Source organism: Drosophila elegans, unplaced genomic scaffold (assembly GCF_018152505.1).
Source record: "Drosophila elegans isolate 14027-0461.03 unplaced genomic scaffold, ASM1815250v1 contig_208, whole genome shotgun sequence".
Lineage (NCBI taxonomy): Eukaryota > Metazoa > Arthropoda > Insecta > Diptera > Drosophilidae > Drosophila > Drosophila elegans.
Window position 1 is genome coordinate 9,806,588 of NW_024545578.1, and position 26,287 is coordinate 9,832,874.

The following is a 26,287-nucleotide window of genomic DNA, read 5'->3' on the forward strand; positions in this document are numbered from 1 at the left end:
GCCAAGATACGAGGCTTAGCCTCGTCGGCCGTCGCTTGGTTACTCATTTGTTTTGCCAATTTTCGTAGCACGGCACGGCACAGCGCAGCACAGCGCTTCAGTTATTCAGTTAGTAACGAACGTTCGCGTAAGTCAGACGTATCCGCCACGCCCCCGCGCCGCCCATCCCCCAGAAAAGCTGGGGAAAGCCAGAAAATCGTAAGCGAAACGAAGCGAGCGCGCGTTTAAACGGCATCGGCATTAGAGAATCGGAGAATCCGAGAAGCGGAGAAGCGGAGAATCGGAGAATCGGACATCGGAAGTTCTGCTTTTGAGTGGAGTGGAGCAGCGTCGTCGTGACCGAGGTTTCTGCCCTCATACATATACGGATAACTATATATATTTAACACAAAAATATAGGGCCAAACTTAAGCTCTACCGCGTTTTGCGAAAGTGGAAAGTATCTGATGGATACTTGGATACTTTCCGTTTGGGGAAATTAATTAGACCAATATCCCATGCAAGGCGCGCGTTTAGTTTTCTTGTTTTGTCAATAATAATGCCAAACTCTGCCCAAAAACCGACGATATAAAGCGGAAATGCAAAACAATAATACCAACAACTCGAACATAAACGGCTTTCTGTGTGTTTGTGAACTGTGTCTGTGTTGCTTCAAAAAAAAAACAAACGAATAATATAAGATAAACACAAAAAGCACATAAAAATAAATAAATAAATGTTGGCTAAAAGTTAAGCCCGAAGCGTATTATATATTATAACAACAACAGTCTGCTACCAAATGCAGCTAAGCGTGAAGTGCTTGCCAAATGAATTTTCTATATAACAAGTGCGAAACTACTAAAAAAGATATATAAAAATCAGTTAGAAATCAGCTAAAAATTAAACCAAAATTTGTAGGCTTACAAACACTTTAAACCAAATGGTTTCGATTTATTGATGGTTGAAGTTGGCCAATAAAGCTTCAAGGAGCATTTAATTTATTTTGTATATTCTTGGGTAATTCGAACCAAAAACTAAGCATAAACTAACCAAATTGGTCCATCCACATTTACTAAAACAAGCGCTGTAAATTACCACTTAACCCATTTTTAAATTGATTCGTTTACAATCTTTTGGTCTTTATCTTGGCTTATTTGGAAATTCATTTAATCACATCAAAAACCATTACATTCTGATAATACACTACCCTTGAACAGTGAAAATCCCCAACATTTTGTATATATTCACACATGTAAATACACCCCAAATCCCCGAGAAACTTAAGCCCTCTTTGATACTCAAACCGCATGGAGCTTAACTAAATACGAACTAAAGACGGGCTAAAGACAAATTCCGTTTATATTAACCCTCTTGCTTAAGACTGTAGTTATATGTCATCCCCCCCTGCCCAAAGAGCACCCCCATACCCTACCAAAAAAAAAAAAAAACTAAAACGAAAAAACCCAAGAAACAAGTAACTGAAAACGTGCTGGCGAATGCTCAACGTGACCGTCACTCCTTTTGGTTGGATGATTAGACCCGTCTTGTTGGGCCACATTATACCCCACATTTAATGCTAATTCTCATTACGGCTGTGTACTTACTATATTATATAGCTCAAAACATCAGTCGCTTTAACCCCCTCGATTCGAGCTGCTCTTTTGGGGGCAGTAATACTGGTGCCCATGGAACTATGCTTCGGATATATCATCGTATCGCCGCGCCAGCTAAAGCTAATACTTCGACCTGAGCAGAGTCATCTGAACACCTAACCACCGAAAATAACATAAACTGAAATCGAAATCGAAATCGAAATCGATACAAATTGCATCTAACTAACTAAATGTGTGTGTTATGTCTGTAAATTTGGTTCGTTGTTGTTGCCCATAATACCACACACCACAACACACCCCGCCTGAAAAGCAAACAAAGCTAAAACCAAAACCAAAACCAAATCCAAACCAAATCCAAGCCTGCCCGCTAACGATCATGCATAAACCAAAGCTAGCGAATGCTATAACCGCTACCGCCATTGCCTCATCCATATCCACCAACAATAAAAGTGGCAGCAGCAGCAGCAGCAACAGCAGCAGCAGCAGCAGCAGCTCCATTGGCAACAAGTCGAAGCGAGCCCGTCAGTTTGGCCAACACAACAGCTCTTTGGGAGCTGGGGGGCTGGGCCTGGGTCTGGGGCTGGGGCTCCTCCGGCCGGACGACTCCGGCTTCGACCACCTCGACCACGACCACTCGTCACTAATTGGGGATTCGATTGATTTAGAGCACTACATCAGCGCCATGGAGGCCCGACGCCACGACCAGGAGCCGGATGTGTGGGCCCAGTTGCAGCAGAAGGAATCGGACATCCTGCTGGCCGCCGAACTGGGCAAGGCACTGCTCGAGAAGAACGAGGAGCTGGTCAAGCAGCAGGAGAAGCTCATCGAGGACTATTCCACCAAAATTGAGGTGAGTCACCAGCACAAATCGTGCAATAGCCAAAGTGCTAAAAAAGTTAACAGGTGGGATTCCCATTAAAAATGGTAGTCGAAGAAAATTGTACCTATTTATGAAATGCAGCAGATATATAGCTTAAGCTATATATAATTTATAAGTGCAAATTCACTTAATAGCCTGTAACATTAGTTAAGACCTAAAAAAACCGGGCAATTTGGTAGGATTCCCATTAAAAATGGTAGTCAAAGAAAATTTATTATCCATGGATATATACCTGTAGGTATATAGCTTAAGCTATAATATATAAGTGGAAATTCACTCATTGCCTGAGTTTTAATTATTTACAAATTATTTATAAAAGTTGCTTATGGTCCAAGCAATCTATCCCATTAATTTAATCTTGCTAGCTAATTGAATATTTTCATGTTCCTTTACAGTTCTTTGCTATCTGATTTGGCAAAGTGTGCGCAATAAATAAAATAATTACTTTCCTGCTATCTATACAGCAGTTAATTTTTTCCATTTTCAAAAAAAGATTTACAGTGCTTCTTTTATTCTAAGTATTTAAAAAGCTCAGTTTCCATATGAATTTAAACTCGGAGTTTCTTAATACATTTAATATTCCTCGACTATTTTATAGTTATCGTAAAGTGCTTTCGTACTTATCAAATGGGCAACGTCAGTATCAGAATTTTGATTGACTCACCTGGCGATTTGCATTGATTATTGCGGACATGTGTCCGTACGTATATATCTAGTTGAATAGGACCTCTTATTGACGCACTGCTCGCATTCCCAGGTCGGGAATTAAATAATACATATTGATATTGATTTTTTAGCTGAAACACGGCACCTGTCCGCATGTCCAATGCAGCTCTGTAAACTCACCTTCCACCCAACTGTCAACTGCAATTTAAGGGCAGAAGAAAGGGAATAAAGGTGAGCGGGCACGTTAACTATTTAGACAAAATGGCTGGGACAACTATACCGGTCATGTCATTTTATGGACGGTGACAAAGTGTGCGCAGTAAACTACTGAACTATATAGTATATCACGTAAGGGTATCGATTTTTTTGGTCGGTGTCTACCACCATGACCCACGTTCTACAGTAAAAAATGATGTGTTGAATAGCTGCAGCTCTATTGGAGTCTCTCCAAAAATTAGCTTTATCAGACACTTTCATGATAACAGGGGGCAGCAAAAGGTATGTTCTGTTCCTAATGTTTCCAAAGTTTCAGTCTGCCGCTCGACCTTGAACCGCTCGAAATGGGTGGCTTATGTGGGTGGGGTGGGGTGCGGTTTGTTGGCCTGTCACCTGTTCATACACACAATAGTTTCAAGCAACTGACAATAGAAAGAATTTCCGATAGGCAAACACCCGTTCCAGTTATCTTCCCCAAGTGAAGTTCAAGCCGCGGCTCAAGTTCGTGGCCGTTCATTAGCATTATTGCTAGCGACAACGACGACATTCCCTCAAACTTCCCTCGATTTCCGCGCTTTTCCAGCCCACAGAACCGATAGTTGGGCTAATGTACCTGTGTTGACCAAACCACCGACACACAATGTATTCTTATCAATTACGCTCCCGCCGACCGATTAATGGCAATCCAATGCACGGAAATACCAGGAAGTGCTGGGATGGTTGGGTTTTGGGACCACCTGACGGTGTCACTAACCCAAACAGAGGACACAGCAATGCGTTGAACTTGAATAATTTCGTTGGTACATTTTTTCCGTGGGCTTGGGCTATATTTACATAGTACGCTTACTCACTTTAACTGCATTTTTGTTTCTGCTCGCTTTGCTTTTATTTTTAAGCGTGTTGCTGTGTGACTTCATCTTTATTTGGAAATGAAAGTACGAAGGCCGCGTAAAATCCTGGTACTACAGGTGATGTCATTGTGGGGAATCGATGTGATCATTTTATTTTAAAAGTAAATATTCATAGATTTTAGTTTAGACTAACTTAAAACTTCTCTGTAAATTCAGTTGTAAAACCAATAATCAAAGAAATTGATCAAATTACAAGTTCTCCAAACTTCTACCCGAATTTAGCCATTTTCCCATAAAATAAATATTTTTCTCACTTTGTATATTTCAAACCAATTAACAATTTAAATGAAAATCATTGGCCACCTCAGAGGCCATTAACTTTATTACGGAGCGCGCGTCAATTAAAACCCCAAAAGTAAGGAATTCCCATGTTCCATTTTCCATTAGCCATTAAATGGAAATCGCTTTGGCTTAATGAAATTGGACCCGACCAAAAAAGGTCAACTCCTGCCAGTTGGCCAACGACAATTGTCATTTTAATTATTTGTTTAGTTTTTTAGTCATGGTCATCGCTTAGGGAATTCTGCCATGGGGCTGCCACATAAATCTCTTGGATTTAGTCACCTTGACTCTACCTTTTTGGGTCTTTGTTTAGCAAGTGACGTGAGGCGTCTGCCAAAAGCCTCACATTTTCGTTAGATTCACTTTTATTCGCGTGCTTTTGGCAATATGCAAAATTGTTGTTCGCGTATCTAATTAATTTCTTCTACGTTTTGGAGCGCACAATGTCACTTCGTTGGCTGGATGAGCGGTCAGCTAGCTAAACCAGGCCCATCCCAACCGAATACTATATAGTATATACAATATGTATACTTTGAGTCCCACTGACGTAATTAGACTGCTCTGTTGTAGGTGTTTGGTTTGGTTCTGGCCAAAATGGTTGTAGTTTTGGCCGACTTTGTTGTTATTGTCGTGGTCCGAAGCTCGCCCATTTTTTTTTTATTTCGCGGTCTGTTGAAGCGTGTGTGCCAATTTACGAGCATTGGCTTTTATTTTTAGCTCCGATTTGTTTTTGCATTAACTTTTATATACGCCCTCATATAATATTGTTCTGTGCCCTATTCCGAAATGCTAATGAGTTTACAGGTCTTGGACATTTTTGTGGCTTTTTTAGGATAGGGAAAAGGTGGGAAATCGTTCCTGGCTTAATAAATTCATGTATTTATTTTGTTCATATAACTGTTACCACTTTATAAACGGGGTCTCACACTTTTCAACCTCTTCAATCTTAACTGAAACAGCTTTAAGTATAAATAGCGGGCTGTGAATCCGGCTTTTATTCTCGAAATGTTCTCAGACATATTTCATATCGCTAAACGCTTTTTTCCAAGCCCACTCCATATTATCTAGTTCACAGACAATCGACCAAATAGTTGACCATTGTCTGACTACCAAAACGTGTTTGCTTCGCCCAGGTTCGACTACAAGCCCAGTTTCCACTCTCGAGCCGAGGAGAACAATTGAGTGGAAATCAATTGGAATCTGACGTCGCATTGTAGTTCGCTTTAAGTCGCTCGTTTATCACGATCTGCAGACAATTGTTGCTATTACTGGTTAGGAAATTTAAACCCAACTTGGGACAACGAAGTGTTGCAAATGGCAGCCGAAAGTAAAATATATAATTTGAAACGTAGGCGTCCGATACGGTTAACCATTTAAATAATTCAAACTGCCATCGGCTCAGCCCCTTTGGCCTTTTCGAAAGTCTACACCCCTGAATTTACGATCGAGTTTTATTGCTTTAATAACTTTTGTTGTTTGTTTTTTTTTTTCTATTATTTATTTCTGACATTGGCCAACTGGTTTCAGTGATTTATTTAAGAGCTCTTAGTAGAACGGCAAGAGTCACAATCGATGGCAATTTGTTTCTTTGATCAATTACGATATTAAATTGAAACTTTCAGCCGTTTCCCCGATAAAAGATTGCTAATGAAAAGGTAATTCCATTTAAACGTTTTTTGATTAGCCTTGATGGTTCTAAGCTGAAGTCTTTCTGTAAACAGGATATGATTAATCATAGAAAATGGAAGTGAAGAACTATGGTTTGTGGTTAATGAAAGGAAATTCTGCGGTATCTAATAGATTGGGAATAACTAAAAATAATTTACATACCGTACGGTAGTTTCACTTGAAGAGGAAATTGTAAAAGAGCTTAGCCATTAAATAAACGTAACATTTCCCAAAGTTTCCTAAGGAAAGAAAACTATGCAAATGAAAAGCCAGTGAGGTGACTGAACAAATCAGTGAATCAAAAAACCTTAAACGCCACTGTGTTATATAAAACTTGAAGAATTCAAGATATTGTTTTACTGTTTTCCTATAATAATATCTTACTCATTTGCAGTCCGTGTAACGTTAATGTATATATAATTAAATCAAATAAATTCAAATAATAAAACAAAATGAATTTCCTAAAAATGAATTACCCTTTGTGTAATTTTAATAACCGACATCAATTAAAGTTATATTTATATTTATTTGTCTACCAATCCGCATGAATCATGCAAATGAGCGTATCTTCCGCCTTTCGATCGAGTCACACGCCCACAATGGCCACCGTCTCACTCAACTGACCATGCCAGGTGGGCGGACTTCTCGAGGTGCCCAAGAACACATCATACTCATAATGGTTACCTCTCAATCGAAGCCACCTACTGGACGCCTACTACATCTATGGTTAGATAACAAAACGCGTTCTACATGCGAATGCGAATAAAAAATGCTCGACCAGGGGACCCCAAAAAGAAAAAACTGAAGTGATAAAATATCAAAATAAAACTCTCCTCACGTTCGGGGAGCAACTTTTTTAATTTGGTTTGAGGTGAAGTCATCAACACATTGTCGACTGGCAAAAAAAAATTTCAAAATCAACCAATTTGCATGCGAATAATACGGGTTTATATATATATATATATGGTACCGTGTCCATCTCATTTGCTGAAAACCAGTTTGATCGATCTTCAAAACAACAGCGAAATGTGTTTATTTTTTGTAATCTTCTTTGATGAGTCACAAAGCGAATTGGAGACTGAGTGGAGCTCATTTACCTGCTAAGCATTTCTTCGAGTACCCCTAAGCTAACTCCCCGTCCAAATGTTTCTGGCTCCATTCGCCGGACGGGTATGCAAATTCGTTCATTCATTTGCTTACGATTAATGTGGTACCTTAATTTTTGGCCTGGCTTTCGGTTTTCAGAATCAAAGTGAACAAAATGCTGGGCCTTCCACACAAGTGGGGGTGTACGATCTGGGGTTGGCCCCCATTTAGGTGGGAAATTGAGGTCGTTCGACATAGTGTGCCATGATTATTATTGGACATTAGTCGTCAACGTCACCCTATTCGCATTCGCATTGGCTCTTGGCCAGTAATAGCATTTCTTTGGCCATGTTGTGCGGATGGGTTCGCAAAATGTCATTGAGAGTGAGTGCTTTGTTTTCTTCCCCGACTTTTTGCCCAGGGAAATTACTTTCCTTATTGGTCAGCCTTTCGTTGGGTTTTTGTGTGTCATTAGGGAAACATGAGTTTTTAATGCGGATTTTCCGGAGGCATGCGCGGCTGTATTTAGCTTCTCCAGCTCGTAATAAGCTTTATGGAAAGTCTAAAGAACGAAACTGTATCAAGCAGGGTTTGAACTGTTCCATTACAGAGTTTGCAAGAGAATTTTTTTGCTTTGAAAATTATTGTGCAAGCGATGTGTTGTTTCTTTTTTTTTTTTAATTTGATCAATTTTTTGCAAGTCTCAGTAAAGATCCAGTTGTTTAAAATTCCGTTTAAGTACTTTACAGTATTTTCTTATTTTACCAGCCAATTCAACTTAGTGTTGGTAAACGTGCTTAAGCAGTGATGAACTTACAAAACAATTTTATAAAATTTACACCGGCTCGAAACCAAGTCAGAATTATTTTAAAGTTTATTTTCTTCTTTTCTTAAATGTGGGTGTGCAACAAGTTTTTTGTTGATTTTTAATATAGAAAGCAAGTTAAACAACTTTTTGATCCTACCTCATAAAAGCATTTGGCGCTCACGTTTTTCGGCGGCCCGTGGCGTAATCGTCTGGGCGGCCAGAAAAGTCCCTTCGCTTGCACATTTCGTGCCGGGGAGTGGTTCGATTACAGTCCCGGGCGCGCGGAACTTAATGAGAATTTTCTGGATTGGTTAGAGGAAAAATAATATTAGACTCGACTCAATCCATATGATTTTCAGTGCAAATAGAAATAAATGTTTAATCAATGTTTCCTCCATTTGTCAAGTAATTTGAGAAAAATTAAAGATTTGAGTAAACTGTAACCAAACCAAAAACAGTAGCGTGCGTTAACAAAGATTTCTGTGGGAACAATTAATGCGCATTGAATTTTGAATTAGTGTGCGAACCGTTTTTGCTTATTTTTTGTGAACTTTACTTTAAAATATTTTATTTAAATTAAAACTTAAAAAGTCTTCGCCCAAAGAGGAGATGCTACAATTTCCAATTAGATTTTTATACTGCCAAGTATTAGGTCTGAGTAGTGTTGACTAATGGCGAAGGTAAATTGGTTTTCCGTTTGCCTTCAGAGCCGAACCGGTGTTGGTTAACGTGCTTAAGCTTTCGCTTGCTTAACTTACGGGTCAATTTTGTGCAAAATATTTAGGTTCGATTCCTGGTCACGTAAATAATAACAATGTTTTTTTCTTTTTTTTTCACTGATTAATTAATTTAGGCTTAGTTTAAATAGTTTGTGATATTCCTTAATTTAATTTTTAATACAAACAGCATCCAAACTTTGTTTGGTTATTATAACCTTATATTAGCATTTGACGCTGCCGTTTTTCGGCGGCCCGTGGCGTTAACGTCTGGGCGGCCAGAAATTTCCTTTCCTCTTGGTTGTGGTTGTTCGTCCTGTGCATGTGTAGGTTCGATCTCAGCCGCCAACTTGCCACGAATTCTGGAGAGGACTAATGAGAATGCCTTGCAGTTTATAAGCGGTAATTCCTACGGGCAAGATGGACATATATGAACGTAATTCCCAACACTGCTTCCTATTAACATATAAAAACTTACGAGCCAGTAAAATAAAAAAATTGAAAAAAAACAGAAAAACTATGTAAAATAAAAAAAAAACAGAACAATATTTTTTTTAAACCTGAATTGAACTTAAACCTTATTTTAGGTACCGTATTTTTTTTGAAAGGCAGAAAATATAATTTAATATCTAGGCTTAACGGGAAGGTTCTTCTTAATAGTGAGTAAGGTTATCAACTCCTATCGAATTGTTACTTGGGGCTTACCATAGTAATTCTTCTTGGGAAGCGGGAGTTGAGCGGCGGCGGCCTTCAGGCTCTGTTCATGATCAACTTAACTGTGGCAATCACAGTTTCATTTCCATGTTAGTTAATCGACCCGAAGAGCAGTTGGCAGGAAGCGAATCTAGCGCAAATTATGGTTGCTATTGATTCAGGCTTTACATAATAGATTGATGGTTAAATGCGGCAGAGTCCGTGAGCAAACGGTACCGCCTCACTGTCAAAGTCTATTGATGTGCAAATTACGGCTAACAACTGAAAATTAATAACTGCAAGGAAATTAATTCGACTCGTACCGAGACTGACAGCTAAATTGCGGCGTTCCCCGACTTTGACTTTGAGCTCCTAAAGAGAGTCTGAGTTTTTAATTTTGAGTCTGAGTTTGAGACTACCGCAACAATGCGGCTTTTTCCAGTAACCCATTGTTGCTGTCATACCTAAACCTTTATACATACATATGTACATACATTTGTTGCATGTGTATAATTTTATAAAATTTATTTCTTCCATCTTCTTGCCTACACACACTCACAGATGATTTTTAATGAATTGCAGAAGGTGAAAGCATTTTCACTTTCCAAAAGCAATTTTCGGTGTCAAAGCGATGCTATGCTTGGGAACAATAGAAGTAAACTCTTGGCAATCTCGCCGGAATCTCAGTCTGAGCTGATTCGTAAACAAAATTAAATCAAAACTTCAGTCAACAGCTTTTGCTTGTCGGACTGTGTTATTGAACAGCGAAAAAACTTAGCAAAATTTACATATGCATTCCTATAACTGAAGATATTTTAAAATATATAAATTTCTCTAGAATTACATGAAAAATTTAATATAAAATGGATATAAATTTATTATTAAAAGTAAGTTGCGGAAAATGTTAGATATGTTATGCCAAATATTAAAGCATATATTTGTTTATTGAGAAATTATTCACCCACATATACCACACATTTTAAACTTCGAAAATCAATTGTTTGATAAATATTTGATAGGCGAGGTAAACAACCACAGCTGGTGGGCTGAAACGGCACCCACCAAACTTGACCTTTTACTTGCCAGCTGACTCATTGACAATTAATTAACAATATCCTCAGGGCCCACATGTGTACTCACTCGCTGGCCCCTCATATCTCTGTAATATCTACATGTGTTATATACTGTACATACGTACATTGCTAATTGGGAAGCTTTCATTGCAATAATAAAAATATATACATATTCACTTTTTGTGTGACTAAGAGCCAGCCATCGAATCGGCCAATTGGCAAGTTTCAAAGGCCAATACAAATGCAAATAAATATATAGAAAACATTCATATGTATGTATATGGCCATCGAACGTTAGCATGATGACAATAATAGACGATTTCACAAAATACGACATGGCTCTGCACCACACCCCGCGAATAGGCCAAAAGTCGAGCCGCACAGGGCGAAAACTTTTTCAGAGGCTCACGCAAATCAGATAACAAATTCGAGTGTCGGGCCAAGTGGCATAAACAATGTGCCCATCGCAAATGAAGTTGAGTGCTGGGTGCTGGTGGATGTGGCTTTCGGAGGAGCAGACTCCTGCCAATGACAGTAATTTATGCACCCAACTTTCGATTCAAATGACTAAACCATAACTGTGGCAGGGGGTATCTGTTAATTGCAAAACTGTCCGATCGAATGTGCTATCGCCAATAGAAATTTCAGGCTTAATGGAACTGGAAAGGGAGTTATAAAGAGAAATGCCAGTAAACCTACCAAATATGTAGGCCAAGTTTAAATAGCTTCAGCAGAAAATTTAAATAGTGCGTTATTTGTTGCCATAACGAAAAAGAGATTTAAACTACATACATTAATGATAACTAAAAGACAAAGATTTGCAGTTAAGATATCATCTTCAAATGTCTTAAAGAAGTTTTTCGATTAAAAGCATGTTTTCTTCAGCTTAACTACAATTTCTCACTTTAGCTAATGGCACAACTAAACTTCATATCTACCAACATCAATGACTGCAACAAAAATTTCGGTTTAAGTTGTTTGTAAACTCTAATTTACAAGGTCAGCATTGACAGACACAATTAAAAGCCAATTTAATGGCCAATTATCATGTCATCAGTCAGAAAATCCAACCAAAAGATAGTTTAAGGTGAATCTTAAAATTTATTTACACATTTTTGTGAGCATTTGCCTTGCACAATCGTGTTTAAATTAGTTGAGCATCCGCACAATATCGAATTCGACTTATTTGGTGAGTGACTCAGTTGAGATTTAGACAGAGAGAGAAATACTGGAACGAACGCTTTACTGCGCATGCGCAACGACAATCAGATGGAGAGGGAAAGAGACGGACATAGAGCAATAGAAGTAGAAATGCTTTAAGCAGCAATCGAAACAGTTTTTGTATCTGATTGTCTAGAGGATTGTTTTTGTGTGTATTTGTGCCCAGGTGTTATGTAACGGCTCTTTCGGCAAAGCGGCATTATTTTGTGCGAATTTGTATCTTTTTTCGACTATCTTGCCTATTTTGGTGTACATTGTGGGTACTCTACTAAGCATTTAATCAAAAATAATTGGCAAACTTCATTACAGCTATGTTCAAATATCCTAAACCCAAGTAATGATTTTCTAAAACTCTTTCAATAAATGACCTTAATTTATATAGTTTAGTTTACCTAAAAAATTTATTAGCAATCAAACCCAATTAAAAGTGTGTATTCATATTGTCAAATTATTTACAAATTCAATGATAAATATATGATATGCAGAAAGAGATTTTTTTAAATAAATTAATAAAACTTTGCTTTGAAGTCAACGAATTTTTTTTTAATGTTAATTTTCTGTATCTATTTAACTTTTAACAACTTTTTTTAAGCACCAGTAAACAAAATACTGTGCTCAATTCGGATTTGGAGTTGGAGTCTGGAATTCCCCTAATATTTTAGTGCATTGCCTTCTCCCCTTTTTCCTTGTATCTTAGCCTGCTTTTGCAATTAGCGCTCGCTTCTTTTCGCCATTGTTTGCGTAAATGCTTCACCCACAAGCCTTTTGCCCAGGTGAGTTTCTGCAGGTGTGCGAATGGTCCCAGGAAACCATTTAGCATTGCAGCCTGAGAACTAAGTCGACTGTCACTTTGTCTTGCTGCACTCCAATTTGGCTTTAACTGGACTGGGACTGGGTAAAAGGTGGCAGCGCTTGCTGTTATTGTCGCTTTTTCCGCTGCTGCTTCTGCAGTATTACGGGTATCATGTAAGCTCAACAGTTTGAATTATGGACAGATTGCCACATACATATGTTTCTTTAACTGTAAGTGGAGTCTTTCACTGTGATTTTTTGCAGGTGATGTTTTAAGGTGTTGGACGGGTCGGAAAAAATTACACTATGTTGGCGTTTTAATGGGTATGCATAAACTCGGCGTTTATATTGTCTGAGAAAACTGTTACAAGCAACTAGTAAACCAGATGTATCATAACTATTTTGGTTTTAAGTAATTTTTATGTGAATGGAAAGGAAACAAACCACTGCTGTGTTATCCCTCGAAATTTCTTTACTTTCTATAAATTAATCAATATCGACTTCAAGTTCAACCCTCATAAACACACTTAGCCTTAGCTACCACAAGAAATGTTTATTTATTTGTATTTATGACGAGCAAAACATAAACAAAACCGAAGACACAAAAAGAGCCATAAAACATGTCTTCCCCGTACATAATTGGGCCATAAATTTAAAGATTTTCCTTCAACTACAACCAAGGAATTATATGGAAATAATCTTTTGGCAAATGGTGGGGCCATTGTTCTTGGGCTGAGCTCATCATCAGCAGTGGCCGCCGAGGGGAGTCGTAATCTTAAATCTCCGACTAGTTACCCTCGCATCGGGGCTCATCATCAGCCAAATACTATGTGTAGATAGTTTGAGACTTGATGATTCTGTTTTTGAAGACTTTAAGTCACTTTGACTGGCCCTGGGATGACCGCTTCGCTGGCTAGCTGCTGCTTGGCTTAATGGCCCGAGTACATTTTCAGCATTTTCTGTGTCATAGTTTTATTTTCGTGTGCTTCTGGCTTGTTAACCACTGCAAGATTAATGACATCTTCAAGAAAAAACATCTGTCGCACAACTAGGAAGTTGGCAGTGGCAGAAATATATATTTATTTTTAAACGTTTCATTTTTGGAATTTATCAACTCTCCCATTTATTGAGGTGGGAGAGTGAAATTTAGCTGAGGTGCTAATTTTGCCTTCGGATTGGGGAGCATCCATAAATGACGAGTGGTTAATTTACATCTCAATCGGAAGTTGTAAATATGTATACATATGAGCCAACATAAAATCAAAGGTAAAGGTGTGGAGAAACACCAATATAAGTATTAGGAAGCACACGGCAAGTGATAATTTAATTTAAATTGCGAGTGACTATAATTTTAAAAAGCTAATGACATTTATTAAATTCAAATAAATCAATTTATCGGCAGATTATGTTGAACTCGAACTGCTTTATGAGATTTTTCAACTTCACAGCTTTTAAACATTTTCTGTCCATTGAATAATCATCAATTTTTGCTTTATTTCCCCAACTGTTCATACAAACTTCTCCTTTGTCTGGCCTAGAGTTCATTTACTCAAGTAAACTTGTGCCACAATGATAATTGTTTTTATATAGCCAAGTATATATTTTATATATTTTCTGGTAATAATACTTTTAGCAACCTCTTTTGGACGTTCGCGTCATTAGCGGAGGCAGCATAATTAAAAAACTCTTAGCCAGCAAGTCGATGACATTATTGCGGGAGGATTTTGGGGGGTGGAGACAAAAGAATTGTGGTCGAAAAAAAACAAGAGACCTCAAATTGTGTAAACAACCTAGAGAACAACAAGTGAAAAACACAATTTGTATTTGGAAATATTTAATGAGTTGGTGATGAATTAGAATGGCTGAAGAAATACACATTTTTTATGGATTATTTTTTGTGAGTAATGGGCTAGAAATTAGGCTTAGTAATGATTTGAGATTAAACTTATAAACTGAAGAATGCAGTTTTTATAATAAAAAGATTCTACTTTAAAAGAGCTAATGATTTTTATTTTATACAATTAAACAATAAGTTTTGTACAACCAAATGGCTAAAGTATTAGCGGTTAATTTGAAGGGGAGTGAATTTTGTTGTTGTTTTGTATTCTTTTTCCCAAACATCTTTTAAAGTTCTTGACTTTCCTGGCTCTGTAAGCTTTTTATGCGCAACGGTGACTAATTGTTAAGGCCTCCTCTTGAGGTGCCTTTGCCTACAATTCCAGTTTCAACTTTTTCTCAAAATTTGATGACTCTTCTTGGCAGCTTTTCATTTTATTTTGTTAGTGTTTTGTTGACTTTACAAGAGTTTGGCCGAAAGTCATGAGACCCACGCGCTGTCGCTCCCAAAAAAAAGAAAGAAATTGTGGTTCCAACGTAACCCGGTCTTTCCCTTTTCCTGCCCCATTTCATCGTCTCAGGTGTGTGCGCATGCGCAGTGGGCGTAACATTTTGCCGTACGTATTTATGGCCTAATAATTTTTGGCCTGCGTCTGTGGCAGTAGCACAATCAGATCTAGAAGTGAGTTTATTTCGGTGCAGTTCTTTAACTGCTTACCTCATTTCGCCTGCAGAACTGTTGTCATCATTCTGCCTGCCTACTATCAGAATAACTCTTATCATTGGAAACGCGATAAGTTTTCTACTTCATTTTGGCCATGTTTTGCGTGTGCCGGCGATAAGATAGTAACAAAAACCGAAACCGAAACAAGTGCAGCGATTTTATTTTTCCCATGAATCATCCAGTCTCTGGTTGGAAATCTTTATAAAATATTTCGTATGTAAACAAAAACACTCCCTCTTTATGTCTCACGAAGAGTCGCTAATTAATCATAATTACCGTTTCCGACATTTTTGTCACATTTTGAAGAGACACTGAAAATTGCGACACTTAAAGTTTTCGTCTCGCCGTCTTGCCAATCAAAACAGGCCCAAAAAAATGACAATCACCTGAGGCCAGCCCCCTCATCCCAAATTCGGTTTAATTAACTGTCTCGCGGCTTTTACGCTCTCGAAATCGTTTTCGTCTTGGCCAGAGATAAAAATAAAAATTTGCTTGCCCAATTCTTCGACGTTTTCACAATTTCCTTAACAATGGTTTTGAGGGAGGGATGTCTGGAAATCGGCACACAAAATTGTCAATGCCAAACACTTGAAATTAAAGACGGTGAATGCCGATTTTACTGCATTTTTCTTTGTATTTCGAGGGCTTTTCTTCGGCATGAAATTGCAAAATTACAAAAAAAAATGGAGCAGAAAATAGGTAGCAAAATAATGCCGGCTTATCGATACTTAATGTAGTTTTAAAGTACACACTCCTCAATTAATTGCACTTCATAGACAAGCTTCTGAAAATCATGCAATTTTTAATTATGTGACTTGATATATTGATACGAAACTTATTCTAAAATAACCAATATGGTAAAGAAATAATTTAAGAAATTAAGACGATGATTCCCATTGAAATCTAAATTTACATGTGAAGCTTAAGACCACATTGACCACGTTTGTTTTAGACCCACATGAATGTAAGCCTTATTGATATTATAACCAAAAATATTTATTTTCTCGGAATTATTAAGTCAACTGCTTTTTCATCAGGGCAATAGTAATTGTGTGAAGTAATAATCTCCAAATAAATCGCCCAATTGTTGTCATCCCTCTGCAACTCACCATGACCAAGTTGGCAAAAGGTCTTGCATGGCTTACACTTCCACTCCCCCAAGCCAAGGGCAATTGCATTGCCCGCCGAGTAAAGGCAAACGCAAACGCAAACCGAACCGAACAATGGCAAAGATCTGCCTTTTGCCTTATTGTGGCATTATTTTGATTATTATACTTATTAGCTGCCGCTTCTTTTTTTTTTTGTGGGGAGAGCTCTGAGAGTCGGACGGACGGACGGCCAGTCAGTCAAGTGTGGCGGAGGCTCAAGGGGTGCCACGCCCACCGTTGACTGCGACATGACCTTAGGCGCATAAACAAACTTTTGGCACAAGCGCACATCTCGCTTGTTTTTGGACTTGGTCTATATATTTTTTATGGCCTCAAAGCCTTGCACACCCATGTGTTTTTGGCCATAAAATGGGGTGAGGTGGGGTCAATGCTGCACTCTGGTGCATTGTCATTGGCTTCGGAGAATATAGTAGATACTTGTGTATTCCAGCAAGTTCCGGGTGACAATATTGATGGTTTTCATTAGCTGAATCTGTTGCACTGCAAACAAATCTTTTTCTTAATGTAAAGTGTGTTTTCCTCTTTAATAAAATCAAACGTGCGTTATTATTTCTTAAAATAAGCCACTATCACAGCAATATACAATCAATTCTTTTCAAGATTTTGCTCTTATCTGACATGACATTTCGAATTTTTAAATTATCTTTTAACATTTAGGCTGACTTAAATCAGTTAACATTTAGTGCACACTTATCATTGATAAGGTCATACATTAATAAATTAATTTGTTTAAATTTATATGAATACTTTAATTTGAATACTTTAATACAGCGCTAGTAATATAATATCAAGTAATTTAGATATTGGATTTATATAGACGAATGAAAGAGTTCTCTTAAATTACTTATATACTTTGATAGCAAAACTTATTAAGCTAAAAAATTATGTGTATACCTTCATTGTAATTAAAACTATATATTTAATTTATTTGCATTAATTAAAGCTTATAAAGTTATTGGCTGTTTTAAAGCATAGTAAATTAAAGACCAAGCCATCGTAAATTAAACAATTTTAATTGCAATTACTACCACATAATCAAATAAATGAAATATTTTTCGAAATTTCCTTTCTTGTTAGTGAAACTATTGGCTGCTTTCCAAGTTTTGGGTGTTGGCGACAATTCAATTGCTGTTTGGTCAACAGTGCTTGGCTTGGAGCCCGAATTGATTTATGGTCGATGTGCAATTTAACTGCAGTGTGGGCCAATCCTCGCTAATGGCTACATTTCACACTACTCTCCAAATGGCTGCTCTCGCTTCTTGGCCAACCAAGCCAAACTGCAACAATTAGCCGGGTGGACTAAGACTTCCCTCTTTGTTATCAGCGATCATTAATCGGTTTCCATTTAAATGCGCTGAAATGAAATTAGCCAAAATGCTTGCGGCTAAACGTGCAATTAGCATAATTTGTGCGCTACATTTCGTTTTGCATGCCAATAAAATGCATTATGGCATTTGCAATAATGTGCGAGTGCCGCTAATTAAAATTGTAATTGTGGAAAAGTCTTGGGAAAACGGAAAGTTACAAGTTTTCCTGGCGGCCGGCCCGCTTTCCACCCGCAACTGCGGTTGCCATCGCTTAATTTACTTTTGTGCAGCGAAGTGCAGATGATTTATCTATGAACTCAGGTTTTATTTTCAACGGTCAGACTAAATACGCACAATGATGAAAATTGCCCAAAAAAATGCTGTCTAGGTATGTGGAAAATGCCTTTTGAAATGTTGCCGCTGCCCCGGGCCATTGACTCACCACCGAAAAGATCCGGACTCAGCTGAGCTCACCCGCCTGAGTCATTGCTATTTGCAGTGTTTAGCAATTCAAATGCTAAGCCAGTCGAAGGTTTACTAATACACAGAGCACTTAATTTTTAAGTATATACCCACTCGATACTTTACTTATCCGAAGAAATATTTTTTTTAATAAAAATGTTATATTTCTAAAATACATTTTTAAGCGTATACAAAACAATATTTAAAATCTGTGGGATATCACAAAAATCAAAATTAATATTGTTAAATATTTGCTCATAGTTATTAGCACATTTTTACTTATTTTTACTTAAAATATTTAGCAGTTAAACATTAATTTGTAAAAGAAATAGTTTATATATATAAATATAATTTTAAATAAATTAAAATTAATGATATGATATATTATTAGGTATATCTTTTTTCTCTGTGTAGACTATTGCTTCTGAGGTAATTCCCATTCATTTGACATTCGAAACTGCAGTTTACCTGTTGCATCCGTCCTCAAGAAGTGAGCCTTGTCAACTCATCGCTCTGGCAAAGCGCATTCAAGCGAGTCATCAACTGCCCCGCCCACCTTGCTGCCGCCCCCTGATGGCACGATTCTAGCCCGGCCAACATGACTTGGCCTGGCAATTTAGTTAATTATTTTAAAGCAATTATCGAATGCATTTTGCAGCCATGGCGGCACGCCGCTTTCAACACCCAACTCATCAGTGGAGCCATTGAAGCCGATGACTTCCACACTTCAGTCACTCGAAGGGAAGACAAAACATGTTTCTGCAATCCAAAAATGAATACCTACAAAATGTTTTTGTCATCCCAAGATTGATAAGCAAAAAAAAAAGTAAATTAAGGTTCATTTTAAAGTAAAATTATTTTAGTTTTGAGTGAGACTTTGCAAAAAAATTAACTGAAAGTTTAGGAAAGTTTGGAAAAACAAATTATGAAAAATCTTAAATAAAAATACAAAAATTTAGGTTGGTTTATCTATTTAGTTAAATTGCTGAAATGTTTTTACTATTCCCAATGCAAATCATTTATTTATTCACCAAAGTGGTATAAAGCTCCTCAAGCTTCTTCAGGTGAAGTGACAAAACAATCGAACCAGCGCATATTCTTTTATTTACCTGGCTCACTTAAGCCAGCATTAGAGAGGTATTTGCATAAGTGCACCTGAAAGCACTTGGCCCATTGATGAGTCATTTTCCGCACCTGTCGCCAACCTAGTATCCAATATGCCACTAAAAGCGTGTCAACTGCTTCGACATTTCCTGCACAAAATTCGAAATTTCGCTGCACAAATATTTATAATTTTCATACCTCAAAAATGGCAACGAATAAATAACAATTGCCGCGAAGCGTTTAGTTGGAAAGTGGGTCGAGTTACGTCGCATTTGAATAAGACACAATAACAATCCCAATCCGAACACTGCAACATGTTGCCAGTTGAAATGGGCGGTTCGTTTACGGAGTTTGCTGCGATGTATCGTCGATATAAAGATACATACATATATCCCATTTCAGGTGATCATGCAATGCAATTAGCCGTGGATGAAAAAGAGATCCAAAATACAAATACGTAATAAAATTAACGCAAAAACAAAACAGACTGTCCATCATGAAATTTGAGGCTGATTTTGTTTTGTTGTTGCGTCTTCAGTTTTCCTACAATTAAAGTCTGCCACATGGTTTTGCTTTTGAATATGTGAACTCATTTTTTGCGGCGCAGTGGCTGCTGTGGTGGCGGCTAGTTGTTGCACAGAGACAAAAATTAGGCAAAATTTTAAAATTTTACAATTTGTTAATGTTTTGTATCTAAGACGTAATACATTGGTTTTAAATTTCTAAAGATTTTAATTTATTGAAATTAACTAGAGCATCAATATTACATAGTATCAATATTATTATTTTTTTTATATTATTTGTGATATTTTAATAGTTTTGATACTTGATTAAGTATTAGCAGAACTACTTTTAATTACAGTTTCTGAATATTAGGTATTAAAAATTATGTAGGAGTCTTAGAAATTTATTGTTAAGCTTGAACAACATTTAGACTTTATCTAACGATAATATTTTCTGTAAGATTCCATAATTAAGCCTTTTTTATTAATAAGACGTTAGACTTCAAAATTTTAAAACATTGAAAACAATTTTTTTAGCTGCTCTTAAGTACATAAAATTATCTCTAGCTAGTATGTTTTCGAAATGCTACTGAATCGCTTCCCTATGAGTTAAATGTTTATGATATAAAATATTGTTAATCCATTTATATTTAAAATATATTTAAGCTAAGAATTTAGTTAACTTTTCTATGACACCCTAAATGTAAGCAAAGGGTACTATTTTTATGATTTTTTCTCTGTGTGCTTGCTGATGGCAACTTCCGCTGTTGCTGTTGCTGTTGCTGCTGGCAGTTGTAGTGGTGCTGCTGCCATCATCAACACATTTCATTAAGCGTGAAATAGAAACAGAGAAAGTACAATATGTACAATAATTTTATTTGTGATTCGCTTTAGCTTTATCTCTTACTGCGCAGTCTCCTCTGACTTCAAAAGTCCAACTCGGCGACTGCAATTGAGTTTTGTTATTAAAGTTTTCCATTGTTGCTGCAGTTTTCCTTTTTCTTTTGCTTTTGGGCCTGTGCAGCGACAACTACTTTGTGGTTTTTCGGCATCGTTGGCGTCTTTTGCATTTTATGCAAATTGTTCGTAATTTTATTAAAGCTTTTCATTTACAGTTTTGTCGCTCCAATTTATTAGGTTGCTGTTTATTTTCCTGTGTTGTTTCTTTTCGGTTTTCGAGTTGTTTCGCTGATAGGCCAAAACAATCGCGTTGACTTCTCAGATTTATTGCCAACTCGTGATTTTCCCCAGCTCGATACGTGGTCGCATTGGCTTTTCCGCCTTCCGATTGTTTTTTTTTTGTTTGTTTTGTTTGCGGTTTGTGAATTAAAGAAGCTGCATTGGTAACAAGGCTTAACGGGTTCTATCAGCGGCTTTATTTGCTTTTGTTTCTTTATTTTTTTTGTGCTCGCCTTTTGCCAGTGCTAGCCAGTGTTTGCCAATTGAAGGTCCAATTATCGATTAAACTTTGCATGCAATTTTCAATGTCTCCGCAAGCCTTGATCCAAAAAGGTCGGGTTATAAAAACACAAATAGCCCCCAGCAAACGCCGCTTACTCATAAGTATACCTTTTTACCTGGCGAAGACAGACACACGCCTGTCAATTATGCAAATTAGTTGCTGCCGTTTCTCGCATTCGAAAAGCTTACTTAGATCACTTATGAATTGAAAAAAAAAACTATTAAAAAACTTTGACAAACATTATAACTTTCAATAATTGTTAAATACTGTTTTAATTTTTCGGGTATTAGTATCGCATTTTTTTTATAAAACAGTTAATGCTTATAGAAAGAACAACTTAAATATTTCAACAAGGCAGCTGTAATATTTTTAAAAAATTCCAAAAAAGATTAGTATACTTTTTTGTCACGTTCTGACTTTTTGCAGTGCTTTATGAATTGAAATTACTACTAAAATTATAAATATTTTTCTTTTAGTGCAATAAAATATTTGTTACTGACTTGTTCGGCATAAACTTATATATATAAATTAAATGACAAATTGAACTTACTTAAAATCAACTAAATTGAAGTAAACTAATGCACTTAATTTCTTCACTACTTCATGTGTAATAAAATAATCCAATCAAATTATTTAGTACCACAAATTCGGCAAGCCGAATGTTAGGTCAATTTATATATATATAATTACAGTAAATACTTAATTTGCTAACTATTTTAAAAATGTATTAAAATAATGTCATCAAACATTTTTATTACCACAAGTTCTGCAAGCCATTAAAAATGTTCAATATTTTACTGCCGGTTTACGATCATCTTTAAAACCAAATGCTTCCCAAGTTGGCTTTCAAACGTTCGCTTGACTGATGCGCTTTTAATTTTTCACCAGCCATTTGTCTGCAAACCGCATCTCAGCAAAGCGGAGAAGTGAAAATTCAATTGCATTTTAATTTGAATAATGGGAATTTGTTTCTTTTGACGGCTTGCGTTTGCAGCCGTTGGTGTCAAAAGTCGTTGGCATTGTTTTGGGGCTTGGGAGTTTTTTGGCCGCCGGCACAGTGGTGCAAATCGGTGCAAAAGTCAAACTAAGTGAGAGGTGGTACTGGCAACACATTTGTATTTCTTGCCTTTTTGCATCTTGGCCGGCCTGCAGCCAATTGAAAATGCAAATAACTAAACAATTAGTAGTCGAGTGCTGAGAGCTGGAGTTAACCTTGCGGTTTTGCCTGGCGACGCGAACTGTGGCTGTACGTGCCCATTGTTTGGCTTTACTTTCTTTCTTGGGTGCCATATAATTGACAACACGTCATAGAACTAACAATACACAGGCGCATGCACACACAATTAACTTTCATTTTTGCCCCTTTGCAGAAACTCGAGCAGGAGAAGCATGTGCTGCGCCAGAAACTGGCGATCGCCGAGGACGAGAGCGACCAGCGCGTCCTCGAGCTGCAGTCCGATCTCACTGAGCTGAAGGACAAGCTGCAGACCCAGGACACGGCCATCCGGCAGGCGGAGAAGGAGAAGACCATCCTGATCGACGAGCTGCAGCACCAGAACACACGCCTCACCGAACAGATCCAGGAGGCCCATGCCACCGAGCTCAAGCTCAGCGCACAGATCCAGGAGCTCAAGGACCAGTACCACTACAGGAACAGCAGCCTCCAGGTGGGTTCTATTTTTGAAGTTGCTTGGTAAAAAGAACACCCAAAATATAAAACTACCAAATTTATGGAATAATAAACTATAAGAGGTGGCATTTTTTCTTTTGAACCTATTATTTTTGTGATCATTATTTAAAGCGAATAAAAAATGCACAATAATAATATTTAATATTTCAATGGGCATATAATAATCAAGTTTAACAATATTCAAATGTAACCTAAATGACTTTCAAGTACGAGGATTTAAAAAACATTGGAGAAAAGAGAAGAAAGTGTATCACACCATAATATTAATTACAATATAGTTTAGAGTAATGGTTGAGTAATTTTAATAGAATATTATTTTTAATTTAAAACCAATCTCCCTGCAGGAACATGTCAACAGCCTGGAATCCATTAAGACAGAACTCAACCTCACCACGGGAAAGCGGCAGGAGCTGGAGCGCCGCCTGCAGCACGCCCAGGAGGAGAAGGAGAACCTCACCTCGTCGCTGGAGGAGTCCTCCGACAGAATCCACATGCTGGAGCGCCATGCCCGCGAGCAGGAAACAAAACTAGAGGTAAGTCAGCTACAGTTTTTAAAGAGAAAAGCTGGTGGTTGAGGAAAATTAGAATTGGCTTTATCACGTCGCGTCAACGAAATCGTGATTTACCCACCAACTGAAGATTATTTATGGGCCAGTGGAGCCAACTGCGCAGTTTCTTGAGTACCTATTCCAGGTTTATCTCCCCGGCAACAACTTTCTTTTTTCCCTGTCATGGACAAAGATTGAACTCCACTCTATTAATATTTCCTAACATGGTTTCATTAATAATGAAGACTTAAGCCAAGATATCTAATCAATTTTTAGCGACAAATAACATTTTGCCATGATTAAAAGACATTTGGAAATAAAAACAATACATATTTTAGCTAACAGCAAAGGGAGTACTTATAATTTAAAAATGCACAAAAGGATTATTTAAAGTTGCCCACAATATTTAATATATTTATTTTTTATATTTTACTAATATTTAAATGCATTTAATATATTTTTATTAATTGCAGACCACCTTACAAGCATTGGAACGCTCCCAGCGCGAAAACAATGTACTCAGTGAACGTTTGGGTGCCGTAAGTTATCCCTTTCTTGAATTCAAAAAAACCTCATTTACTAACCAATCATTATGCGCTCCTCAAGGATTAAATAACTAACCCCCATCTAAATTATATAAATTAGAAGGAAAAAACAAATCGAAAATTATCAACAAACATTTTACCTTTACATCAATCGGTTTTGACCGAGAAACTTGACTCTTAAACGAATTCTCTTTTAAATCCTCGCCTGCAGGATACCAACTCAAGCACGCCGGGCAGGAAGAGTCTGCAATTCGAGATGGAGTGCGACGAGGATGATGGCAGCTACACGGAAACGGGGAAGCCCAACCATATGTGGGTGGAGGCCCGATCTGTCTACATACAACTTAAGTCCCTTGTGGATTCCCTGAAAGTGAGCCATGACGATGACTCAGGTGGGTACTTAGATGTATATAATTGTAATTGAAAATAAACAAGAGTTCGGTAAAAAAATAGATGTATAGAAGTCTTGTTAAATTCTCTAATTTGATTTTGTTTGATACTATGCCGAACACTTAACTATTTTAAAGATACTTTTTTTTCGAATATAACACGGATAACAAATTTTGTATATAGGTCAAGAAACTGACAAATACTTATTTGATTCTTTACTCTTTAAAAAAATAAAGTAAATAAAAAAACTGGAAAAAATGGCATTTATTCCATAAAAGAGTTTAATTATTCTTTTTATCTATGAAACATTGGTACATATTTCGTATCTGAAGGATATATCTTTTCAATTTTGAAAACCCTTATATTTATTGCCTACAAAGGTATATGGAACCCATACTAAAATCTCATTCCCCTTTCCAGGTCTCAACTCGGACATATCGCTGGAGCTGGAGTCGATGGACAACACCATCTCGAGCTCGGAGCGTCACGAAGATGGCCACCTGGCCATCGAGTTCCGCCAGGGGATGCTTTCGTCGATGTCCGACGAACTGACGCGACTGCTGCTCAACCTGGACGCTGGCAACTTCAAGAAGATGCTGGACCAGACGCGCAACCTAGTGCTTGAGCAGGAGGACGAGATCAAGCGCAGCCACCAGCTCATCCAGCAGTTGGAGGCCAAGGTCACGGTGACGGATGTGGAGCTGCAGAATGTGAAGGAGGAGCGCGATCAGGCACGGGGAGATCTCGAGGACAACACGGATCGGGATGAGTTGCTGTCCAAGGCGCAGACGGAGCGGGATGCGGCCAACGACAGGCGCACCAAAGCGGAGGTGGAGCTGGCCAAGACGCGGGTAGAGTTGATGCAGGCCAACAGCCAGCTGCTGGAGTCGATTCAGCAGAAGGTTGAGCTGTCGCAGCAGCTGGAGCAGTGGCAGATGGACATGCACGAGCTGATCGACGAGCAGATGCGCTCCAAGCTGATCAACAACCGGCGGGCCATGGCCGCCGAATCATCCGCCCCATCGCCGCCCAGCAGTGCCGCCGCCAATCTGGCCAAGCGGGTGACCAGTTACAAGCTGTGGAGCTTATTTCAGCGGTAATTGGACGAACCTCACGACTCGCTGGAAGGTCTACGCCACCCTCCTGTTCTTGATGTAGAACGGATCTATATATATTTGTAGTATTTATATTTAAACACAACCAACAACCACACACAAAGCGGAGAGCCTAGGCATAGGTATATTGTACTTAATTGTTATTTGTATACTGGAAGCATCGCCCTTCTTCTGTTCGTAGTGAAATCTATCTAATTACGCTTTATTAATTTTAAACACATACCGCATATTCGATATGATTATTGTACCTATTGTAATTACTGTAATTGTAACCGTACTCGTACCTATGTTTAAACACAAATCGTCTAAGCAAACGTTTTGGCCCTCTATCTCTCTATTTTAGTTTGTCCAGAATTGTTCGTAAACCCCTATATGGACCCCACAAGTAACCCTCAAACTGTTGAGAAACCCTACGCTTTTATAATAGACCCTTGGAGTTACTTGTTGGGTTCGTTTAGGTCTAAACTGTTAACTGATAATCAAAAACAAAAAAATGAAAACATATCGCGCCTTTATGTTGGGGGCTTGAAAAGCCTCCTCTTCTCGGGAGAAACTGTTGCGATTCATCAAAATCAAAGTGAAATGAAAATGAAAATCAAAATCTGTACGTAAGCAAATATAATGTGTAAGCAAGGCATTTATGTTATAGCAAGTAGAAATATTCATCATGCTGGCAATCGGAAGGAGCGCAGGAAATGTTGAAAACTGTGCAACAGACAAAACTTGCCTTAATGAACGGACAATGAAATTTTAGATTGTTTAAATAACATAACTTACCAATAAACTTACGAATACACCACAATCCGTGATTTTTAATAGCTACAGTGA

At 37.7% G+C, this 26,287-nt stretch overlaps 1 protein-coding gene across 2 annotated transcripts; it reads left to right on the plus strand.

Moving 5' to 3' along the window:
- The first annotated feature begins 92 nt into the window (after positions 1–92).
- On the plus strand, positions 93–26,261 carry LOC108146662 (bicaudal D-related protein homolog). Of its 2 annotated transcripts, none has more exons than XM_017272712.2 (7): positions 93–344; positions 1,596–2,442; positions 22,542–22,838; positions 23,206–23,394; positions 23,883–23,948; positions 24,166–24,346; positions 24,765–26,261. In XM_017272712.2, exons 2-7 carry the CDS (start codon positions 1,969–1,971, stop codon positions 25,442–25,444), a joined length of 1,887 nt encoding a protein of 628 aa, XP_017128201.1. In that variant the 5' UTR covers positions 93–344; positions 1,596–1,968; the 3' UTR covers positions 25,445–26,261. The 2 variants fall into 2 exon arrangements, with proteins under 2 accessions (XP_017128201.1, XP_017128202.1); XM_017272713.2 differs by having other exon boundaries at positions 95–344; positions 2,258–2,442.
- The last annotated feature ends 26 nt before the right edge of the window (positions 26,262–26,287 follow it).

What these genes read in the sequence shown, in the direction of transcription:
- LOC108146662 (XM_017272712.2), top strand. Translation starts at nt 1,969, where the DNA reads ATGCATAAACCAAAGCTAGCGAATGCTATAACCGCTACCGCCATTGCC. An exon ending in AGCAGGAAACAAAACTAGAG is followed by an intron (nt 23,395 to 23,882) that starts GTAAGTCAGCTA and finishes TATTAATTGCAG; the next exon opens with ACCACCTTACAAGCATTGGA. An exon ending in TCAGTGAACGTTTGGGTGCC is followed by an intron (nt 23,949 to 24,165) that starts GTAAGTTATCCC and finishes CCTCGCCTGCAG; the next exon opens with GATACCAACTCAAGCACGCC.